The sequence below is a fragment of the Manis pentadactyla genome, chromosome 7, assembly GCF_030020395.1.
Source record: "Manis pentadactyla isolate mManPen7 chromosome 7, mManPen7.hap1, whole genome shotgun sequence".
Classification (NCBI taxonomy): domain Eukaryota; kingdom Metazoa; phylum Chordata; class Mammalia; order Pholidota; family Manidae; genus Manis; species Manis pentadactyla.
This window is the reverse complement of record NC_080025.1, coordinates 90,992,636-91,002,805: the sequence shown is the minus strand read 5'-3', so window position 1 is coordinate 91,002,805 and position 10,170 is coordinate 90,992,636. Positions and strand designations below refer to the sequence as shown.

Sequence of the window (10,170 nt, the reverse complement as noted above, 5' to 3'; positions counted from 1 at the left end):
TATTTTCCAGGAAGGATGTTAGAATAAATGACTACATACATCCTTAGGATGGGGATCTGATTATTGTTAGGTAATATATATATATATATATATATATATATATATATATATATATATATATATATATATAACTTGATTTTCTTTGCTCTAATTTAAAAAATTTTGATTATGTAGAATTTTGAAACCACACAAGAGTAAACTAAATAGAATACTTACCACATAGCCCCAACAGCCATCAACCCACCCATAACTGGTCTTGTCCCATTCATACCCCTAACCAACCCCCACACCATGATATTTTTGAAGTTTATTCCAGACATCATATCATTCATTGAGGAATATTTCATTCTGTACTTCTAAAAGAGAAGCAGTTTTAAAACAAAACCACAGTACTACTTTTTCTCCTAAAAAAAGAACAGTAATTCCTTAGTATTATTAAATAATTAGTCTTTTGTTCTTTATTTTACTTTCTTTTATAGTGAGACAGATGCATAGATAATCAGTAGTTCTCAAATGGAGTGATTTTAGCTTGCAGGGGACATTTGGCAATGTCTGGAGACATTTTTGGTTATAACTGGGGGGATCTACTGGCATCTAGTGGGTAGAAGCCAGGTATGCTGCTAAACACACTGAATAGCTTTGCATAACAACTGTCTTTTCTAAAATGTCAGTAGTCCCACTGTGGAGAAACCCAGATAGATGAGAGTAGATTGATAGACAGATATAGATAGATGATAGATAGATAGATAGATACATAGGTAGATGGATAGATAGATAGATAATAGGTATAGATATAGATAGATGGATAGATATGAATAGCAGTTACAATGGATAAATATCTATAAAGAAGAAAGGTACAAAATATATGTACTATACGGTCATTTTAGTAGCCACACAAAAAAGGGCAAAAATGGATTTAAAATTAAAGAGGTGATTCAGAATATGTAATTATTCCCATCAAAATGTCCCATAAATCAGATGGAATTTCATGATTTTTTTAAGAATAGAGATCAATGGCCTAGTCTTCATTAATGGAATATTTGTTCCAGGTGTGGATAAAGAAGTTACAAAAAGTGCAATATTCCTTATGTGGGCAGCAGAATTAGAGGAAATAATGAACAAAATGTTCAATAAAATACAGGTAGAACACTTGTTCTACAGCAAATAAAAAACATAGCAAAAATTATTTTGAATTTGCTCAACAATAATCTGTCCGAAATGGCCTTCTATCATGTAAATGATGCTATGTACTGAATGTGAATTCTTGTGATGTATTTTTAAGATGAAAATTGATATTAGTTATTTTAATGCAGTCAGAGCTATGCTCATTATTCTCTGCACAGAACCCCTGGTAATAATTTACCTAGAAGCACAGCAGTTCATGCAGATCAAAGCTGCATTATTTTAGTGGGTCCAGGGGGCAGATTTTAGCTCCATGCCTTATACTTTAAAGAAAAAATACATATATTGGTTTCCTTCTTGAGAAACAAAATATGTTTAGGCGCTTCTTGCAAGTCCTACAATGTTTAAACTCACATGAATTCCTCCTAATTATCTGGGACAAATCCCCTCCCTACCTCAGAGACTCGAAAATCTTAGGGAAGTAAAGAGCAACTGTGGGAATGTAAACCTCTTCAAATGAACAGCAGCGTATTTTCATTTAAATGAAACCCAAATGTGAAATAGCTTCAGGAAAGGAAATGGCAGAGAGAGAGAGAGAGAGAGAGAGAGAGAGAGAGAGAGAGAGAGAGAGAGAGAGAGAGTCTGACTGTAGAGACTGTAGTTGCTATAGAATGTGCCTGGCTGTTTCAGCTCCAAGACAACTGATGAAGTTCAACTCTGAAATTTCAGTCAATTTGTATACCAGGCTCCTCCTTTTCTGTAGTCTTCTCGTCCATTGGTAAAATTCCTTTGCAGGGTCATGTAGGGATCCCACCCCTTCTCTGTGTTTTCAATCTGAAGCTCTACACAACTTTACACCTGAATGAACGCCAAACCTCAGAGAATATATAAAGAGAACCTTGAGAAGGAATTTCACAGTTACAGTGCAGAAGCAGAGGGAAAGGAATTAACCAGCTCTCCAGCCAAGCAAATCCTCCACTCACCATGCTTCCTCCTGCCATTTATTTCTATCTCATTCCCCTTGCATGCATCCTAATGAAAAGCTGTTTGGCTTTTAAAAACGATGCCACAGAAATCCTTTATTCACATGTTGTTAAACCTGTTCCAGCACACCCCAGCAGCAACAGCACGATGAATCAAGCCAGAAATGGAGGCAGACAGCTCAGTAACACTGGACTGGATCGGAACAGTAAGTGTGTTTTACTTGTATGTATTTTGTTTTTCCTTCTTTTTTTTTTTTTTTTTAACATTCCTTTAGATTTGTTTCTTTGCTAACTAACCTGAACCATATATATATATTTTTTTTGCTAAGCAATCTGGGGATAATCTGCTGCATGTGTAGATTGGCATTCCTCCCTACAAAGTTAACATTAAAACAGTAATTTGATAATGTAGGCACACGCTGAAGTTTTATCAGACATCCAAAAAGAAAATGTATCCAGGAATTGAATTGTTGCTTCTTAAACACCATGCAAAATGAGAATTTTAAAAATGTGTTGTTCTATATACTTTTAGTTCAGGTTGTTTTCTGTTTATTTCAGGACATGTACAGTTTCAGGACATGTAAAGTGTATAAAGGTAACTAACTAAAGTATGTATAGGATATCACAAGGGAAAAAGAGGTGTTTTTTGGGGGAAAAATTACTCACCCTGATTTCTGAAATATATCTAGTAAAGTAGTTAATAGTTTAGATGATGATCGATGTCAAAGAGGGATAAAACTAAACATGTAGGAGAATAATATTTTTCTAAGATAATTCCTCATAACAAGATTAAATTCAGGTATTTGTATATTTCTGTGAAAGACTGGGGCAACTTTTATAACTTAAGAGGTTCAAAATTATAACTGGTAGAATAATATTTTATTAAGGGGTATTTCTTCCCTTTTTTCTTTTCTTAAGTGACATTCTCATTGACCACTAGTTAGAAAGATTCAAATTTCTTCTCCTAACTTGCTTCACTCCTTTCCTTAGAAGAGGTCACATGCTAGCAATCAGGTTTTCGGAGAGACACAGAGAAACTGCACAGGAAATCTTGCACAAATCTTTTGCTCTTCCTCCTCAACTCCATCAACAGCTAAAAGTAATTTTTATCTTGGAAAAGTCAAAGCAAATGTGACTGTTAGTGTCTTTCTAAGAAAACCGAGGTGTCTAAACTTTCATGAAGATAGTTCTGTACACAGGAAATATCTGATTATTATTAGATTACTGAGCAATGTGGTAGGTATTCATTGTCAATGAACTGTCACTGCAAAAATGTTGAATCTCTGTACACACACGAACAAAAGCTGACAAGTCAAAGTCATCTCTGGCTGTTCCCAGGTACATTCCTACAGCAGCTGCAGAAAGGTGAGCTGGAATCACAATCAGAATATACTGATCGGTGAACTAGTTAATCTTTTAATTTTAATCCTACCCTATCTATGTGGATGTATGTGTATATACATACATTTTTCATAACTATCACATCCCTGTAGGCTGAATCTCTCACCTCAGAAGTTACTGAGGCACCAATGAAGTAAAACTCCTAATTCAATATCTACTTCAAATTAGCTTTCAGTATTCTACCCATGACCACTTCAATGTCCCTCCTAATTTTTATTTTTAAAATTTCAACAATCTACACTTTTAAATATTTTATTTTTGTGGCTAACAAGACTTGATTTCTTTTCAATCTTGTTATAGGCAGTTTTCCTCCAGTTTAGATAACAAAACAATGGAAAGGAAAACTGAAATATTTCAAGATTAATTTATGCTTTAATTGCAGAAGGCATGTAACAAGAAACAGCCAATTAGAGAACATACTTATCAAATTCAAGTAACTAAACAAAAAGTTTGTCCTGACCAACATTCAGAAAGCAAACACCGTGGTTCCTTTTGCAGTTGTAATTCAGACATGTTAGGCATTTTTCTGCCATAAAATTCATGGAAATGTAGCCAAGTTGTTATGGCAACCATACGTTCCTGATTTAGGGGCTTTTATATTCTTTAAATTTTGAGTTATAGTGACATTTTGCATTTCAAACATTTTAATATTTGTGTTTTTTAAAGATAGCTTGGGAATTTATGTTTAAAATGTTACTAACTTTGATATGCAAAATGTCAGACTTTGCACACATACGTATTATGTGTGATTCTCCACAGCTGAATTTTATAATTGGAAGAAAATATTACAGAGCATATGCATTGTACACAATATTTAAATACTTTCCACATTTTCTCAATAGGTTTTTTTAAAACCTAATTAAAAGCACTTGCAGGCATTAACTAATATGACCCATGAGAAAAAGAACATTAAAATATACTCTTTTTTAGTTCATTGAAGAATAAATATTTATGCATAAATGTAAGGGGTGCTTAACCCTTATTAGGGACTGAGACTAAGAAAATGGGATTTTGAAATACTCCAGTAAGCAATTAACTAATGTTATAAATGAAAAAAAATCAGGCCTAGTTTATATTATTCTGAGAAAGTTATAGCCATGTAAACTGATAATTCTCATGAAAATGTCTCTACAGCCATCCTGGCAGATTTTTGCATCGTGAAAATAAAATAGGTGTTCAATTTCTATTTGGCTATTCACCAAAAATCATTTGGACATTATTTTTTGTCATTGCATATACATTTTTTTTTAAAAAGCATCTAGTTGCTTTTTGCCTCTGACGCACATTCTTTTCTGTATCCTGCAGCTCGGGTCCAGGTGGGTTGCCGGGAGCTCCGTTCCACTAAATACATCTCCGATGGCCAGTGCACCAGCATCAGCCCTCTGAAGGAGCTCGTGTGTGCTGGTGAGTGCTTGCCCCTGCCCGTGCTCCCCAACTGGATCGGAGGAGGCTATGGAACAAAGTACTGGAGCAGGAGGAGTTCCCAGGAGTGGAGGTGTGTCAATGACAAAACGCGTACCCAGAGGATCCAGCTGCAGTGCCAAGATGGCAGCACGCGCACCTACAAAGTCACGGTGGTCACTGCCTGCAAATGCAAGAGGTACACTCGGCAGCACAATGAGTCCAGTCATAACTTCGAGAGCATGTCGCCTGCCAAGCCAGCCCAGCATCACAGAGAGCGGAAAAGAGCCGGCAAATCCAGCAAGCACAGCATGAGTTAGACTCAGACTCTCCAAACTGGACTGGAGAGTAACCATTTGCTTTACAGATTTGATTGCTTGAAAGAGTCAAGCCTGCCATTGCTGTTTTCTTACTTGAAAATATATGCTTTCTGCTTTGATCAAACCCAGCAAGCTGCCCTAAGTATGAAGACCTTCTTTGGAAATAGCTTTTCCTTTTCAAGTTTTCAAGATGTCTGCATATCCATGAGTGCGATTTGCATTTAAATTCTATGCATTCTGTAATTTTAATTCCCCGTGGTTCTGAAAGAGTGGTAATACTATACACATCACTGAACCATTACTTTTTAAATCAGAAAAGGGCTTCTTAGCTACCCTCCACTACCCAATCCATCTCTATGCCCCGCCCCCAACAAAACCCCTTCAAAACTGAAAAATGTAAAAAAAAATGTTGCCATGAATCTTCACAGTAACACTTCAGAAGGTGTTTTTTTCGGTAATCTTCATGGGAGCAGTTTAGCAGCCATGAGTGATCTCCCTTTGAAAGAGTGAAAGACCTTGTGACATTTCACTTCAAAAATAAGCCCTGTAGCTTTTCACAGTCTCATAGTATGAAATTATACCCTGCATGCTGACCTCCGCTTGGAATGGAATGCCAGAAATGCATGGCAGCAGCTAATAAGTAAAGCTGATGAACTATTTATTTGTCAATGTTATTATTTAATGAGCTTTCACATGTGATTTTCTTCAAAATGTTAATTTTTAATGTTTTGAAGCTTTTTCATGTACCTAAATATTTTCCTGTATGATTTGTGGTTGATCTAGAAATATGAGAATACATATTGTAGATATGTAAAAAGTCTCCTTATTACATATATCTTTCATCCTAAGTTTTATCAATAGTATGGATCTTTTGAAATCGTTAAGATGCTTTGTAAAGCTGAAATATGTAATACTTCTTCTTTAATCTGTAAATCAGAAGGTGATTGGACCTTCAATCAGTTTAACAAAAATAAACACTGCTAAAAGTTATTGTTCTTGCCTCTAACATCTTTAAAAAGGCACATGTTTACCAAAGTTACAGAATAACTGTATCAGAGCAATTGCTTTTTTTTTCATAACACTCATTCAAGTTTTTACAGGGAGTTCTGTAGTAAGAGAGGAGAGAGAGAGAAAGGGAGAACATCTTTTTCGAAAATGGGATGGTTGAAAAAAGTGGCTGGCAATCCACCTGGGAGTTGTAGTTGAAATATCATATTTATATATATACCCAAGAATGCTGAGTCTGCTCCCATTATAATCACCAGGTGACATATTGGAAGACCCAGTGCCAAGGCTGCCATCCAAATTACATCATGATTTCTAGGAGTGGAAATCAGGCATCAGCAGTTGTTAAAGTTTTCCAGGTATTCTAATGTATAACTGAGTTTGAGAAAGGAATTGTGAAGAAATCACTATCAGATGTTGGGGAATTTTGACCCCCAACCCAAAAATAAAAACAACCAAGGAAACAAAAACTCATTTTTCACTGTTTTCAAATTTGACACATTGTTACATTAAGCAACATAATCACAGTCTTGAACCCCATTGTACAGTGAGATGATTGTTGTGTGGATTCAGTCACATGACTAATCCTATCACTCCAAATGAAGAAAACCAGAGGCTTGGTCATATATCGATAAGATACTCAGTGTTTTCCGTTTTGGGACCCTGAGAATGAAAGAGTCCTTAGTACATTTTTGTAGTAGGTTGTTCTTTTTGTAATTACCAGTCAGAACATCACATGTATATAATACAGAGCTTAACAAGCTAAATAAGGACATTAATGTCCCTTCCTTATGAGAGATAGGATATAAAGAAAAAAAACCTCTACATTTTATAGTAATGCTAACTATTGTTTCACCAAATAAAATAACATCCACAATCCACTATTGATATTTCTTCCAGTCTTACTAATTAGATCTTAAACTATTTCATATTATATCATTGTATTAAGATATAGGACATTCATAAAGATTATATCATAGGTTGAACATGCCAAAGTTATGTTGTTTCATCTATTTTCTTGTTCATCATTGTTCAATATGGGATCTTTAGCATATGGTAGAAAACTTAAGACAATTTAGCCATTTATTTTTTCTCCACAAGATAGTACCTTCTGTAGAAGACCTAAGAGATGATCTTAAAAATGAGTGTGTCCTAAGATCTGAGGCATAAAAGGATTTGACCTGAAAAAGGCTTTTCACACTCAAGGACTATTATTGGCTTTTACTAATAAAACAGTGAACAAAAGTTTTGGTGATAATAAATTACTAAATCATCACTGATTCGATTGCTAACAGTGTATTAGTAAATGAGTGTATTAGGAAAAATGAAATAGAATAAAGGAAGCTTATAAATAAGACTTCTCTAGTCTCCTAAGTCAAGAATTGGATCCATTTCTCACTGTCGCATTCAATTTACTGATCCAGCCGGGCCGTGTTACACTGGTGACGCATTCATTGCATGCTATTCAACATCGAATGACAGGAAAAGGTCAGCAATCAACAAGAAAGGCCTAGGATACAGCCAGGCTCTCAGAGAAGTAAAAAAAGTCAACAAACAGAAAGAGTAGCTTTGTAGTTATAATTTAAAAATGCTAACGAGCACTTGCATCTGAATTGCTGATTATATTTCAGGGCTTTGTTTTTTTTTCCATTTAATTCACATTTTCCAATTTGATTAAACTCCACATAATCTCATTCTCACCTTAGTAGCTATCATTTCAAAATGATGAATTGTGATAATTTTAGCAGAGTCTGATCTCTAGTTGACATTCACATATCAACCATAAAGGATTTGTTTATCAAATTTATTTTGACCATTATAGACAATGGATTTTTTTCAAGTGGCTTGATAGATAGATGTGATATTGATATTTACATATATATTTATATATCTTACAGATATATTAGATATATAGATAAACATATATATCTAGTAACAAGAATCAAAGAAAATAGCTCATATACAAATTATAATATATGCAGTGTGTTATACCCAAGCCAAACATGGACATGGAGGCTTTAGGAATATCTATTTGCAAAAAAATTAATACCTTAACTACAAATAATATATATTTATTCACTTATGCTAGTTCCAAATAACCACTAATTGGCAATACTCTGTTAGCCATGTTTATTTTACCATATGCCTTTTTGAGAAGCAAAGAAAATTAGGGTGTGTTATTTTAATATAAAAGACTAAATCTTAATCCATTCCAGCCCTATATCAAATTGGTAAAGGTTTACTAGGAGATCTTGTTCTATCATTTACCCTATATGTTACTAAATGATTTTTTAAAATAATGTAATGATCTATTTAGCATAATATTTACTTGAATGGATACTCAGTAGAATGGTTACAATAGGCAGTTATGAATGGAAAGAATAGTATTTAGCCAAAGCAAAATCAGGAAACTTCCAAACTGCTGAATAAAATTAAAGCTTTTGAAAGCTTACATTTAGTATGTTGAAATACTCATTTTTTGAAATCACCATAAAATTTAGGTATCAAATCTAATTCATTATATTTGGCATTAAAGCATCATTTGGATTAGATGTAACTTTTGAAAATGTTTTTTAGCTCCCAAGTGGCAGTTCACCGCATACCTTAAGTTCTACATTTATAGGCTTCCTATAGTTCTAATAAAAAACGAAATGCATTTCAAGACTTTGATGGAATCCTTGCAGACACGCAGAAGGAGTCAGTGGGAAACGACAGGATCCTCAGGATGCAATTCTCTTGCTAGACTCTTTCTTCCCTCAAGAGAAGACAGAGGTAACTTCCACCTTGGTTTTCCATTGGAACTTAGGAAAATACAGTTCTGTGTTGAAATGGATCTAGATTTGTGAACTCATTAGCCCTTTGGCCACTAGAAATCCTTGTTATATCCACAAAAAAAAAAGACCGAACAAAATAGCCCCAAGACCTTTTCTTGGTCAGTGTCATTTTTAGGTCCATTGATTTGTCCATTGTTCCTGACTCCATAGCAAAGCTTGCATTTGGTGCTTTTGCCCATGTATTTTGGAAATTCTCTCAAAGAGCTACCAGATAACAACTACTGCAGAAATCCCAGTGGGAAGGTGTTTCAACTTCCAGGTTCAAGAATTGATTAAAATGCATTAATGCCCAGCTGGCTGCATAATTATTTCCAGTGCAAATTAGTCTGAGTGATAGTTTATCATCTACAATGGCAGACCTGCTGAAGGATTTATTTTCTGTTACACATGAAGAATGAAACAATATAGGAGATTTATGAAATAACTTAAATATTGTCCTTTCAATTTTAGTAACTGCAAACCAAGAATTATTTTGTATGATTTATTTTATTTTTTATCAGTGGGATTAGATACTTGAATCTGAGACAGAATGTCTAAATTGAAAGACATAGTCAATGATATATTCAGCCAAAGTTCATTGTTCCTAAAACTGATCAAGAGTTTGGTAGGCTTAAAGATAACTTACTATTAAAATATAAGCATCACTTTTTCAGTGGCAATAAATTCCTGTTTTTGAAACTTATTGTCATTAAATTCACACAAGTTTAAAAAATATTGTGCATTAGCAATATTGATGAATTTTCACAAAATGATCACTTCAGTCTTTTTGTTAATTGAGGTGCTAACTAAATTTGGCACTGAAAGACAGCTTAAAACACTGAAACCAGCAGTCTAGTAATCAGGACTTTAAAACAATCCTTTACAATCTTTAATCAGTGCTAAAATTTATTTTAAGCAGTTGACAATTTTTACTAGCTATTGCTTTCTGTATACTTTTCATATGTGGTTTATATGTTAAATATTTTCTTTGTGTGTGCTTTTTTTTAACTTCTTCAAGCTTAGGGAGTTAAACACACACACACACACACACACACACACACACAAAAAAAAAACTCTTTCTTGTAACAGATTTCCGTATTGCAAACCAAAGACAAAAATTGCCAA

At 34.2% G+C, this 10,170-nt stretch overlaps 1 protein-coding gene across 1 annotated transcript; it reads left to right on the top strand.

Moving 5' to 3' along the window:
* Window positions 1-1,963: 1,963 nt before the first annotated feature.
* SOSTDC1 (sclerostin domain containing 1) lies at window positions 1,964-6,217 on the top strand. The gene is made up of 2 exons (XM_036894581.2): window positions 1,964-2,311; window positions 4,812-6,217. The coding sequence occupies exons 1-2, from the start codon at window positions 2,107-2,109 to the stop codon at window positions 5,225-5,227; spliced, it is 621 nt and encodes a 206-aa protein (XP_036750476.1). The 5' UTR covers window positions 1,964-2,106; the 3' UTR covers window positions 5,228-6,217.
* The last annotated feature ends 3,953 nt before the right edge of the window (window positions 6,218-10,170 follow it).

What these genes read in the sequence shown, in the direction of transcription:
- SOSTDC1 (XM_036894581.2), top strand. Translation starts at nt 2,107, where the DNA reads ATGCTTCCTCCTGCCATTTATTTCTATCTCATTCCCCTTGCATGCATC. An exon ending in CACTGGACTGGATCGGAACA is followed by an intron (nt 2,312 to 4,811) that starts GTAAGTGTGTTT and finishes TGTATCCTGCAG; the next exon opens with CTCGGGTCCAGGTGGGTTGC.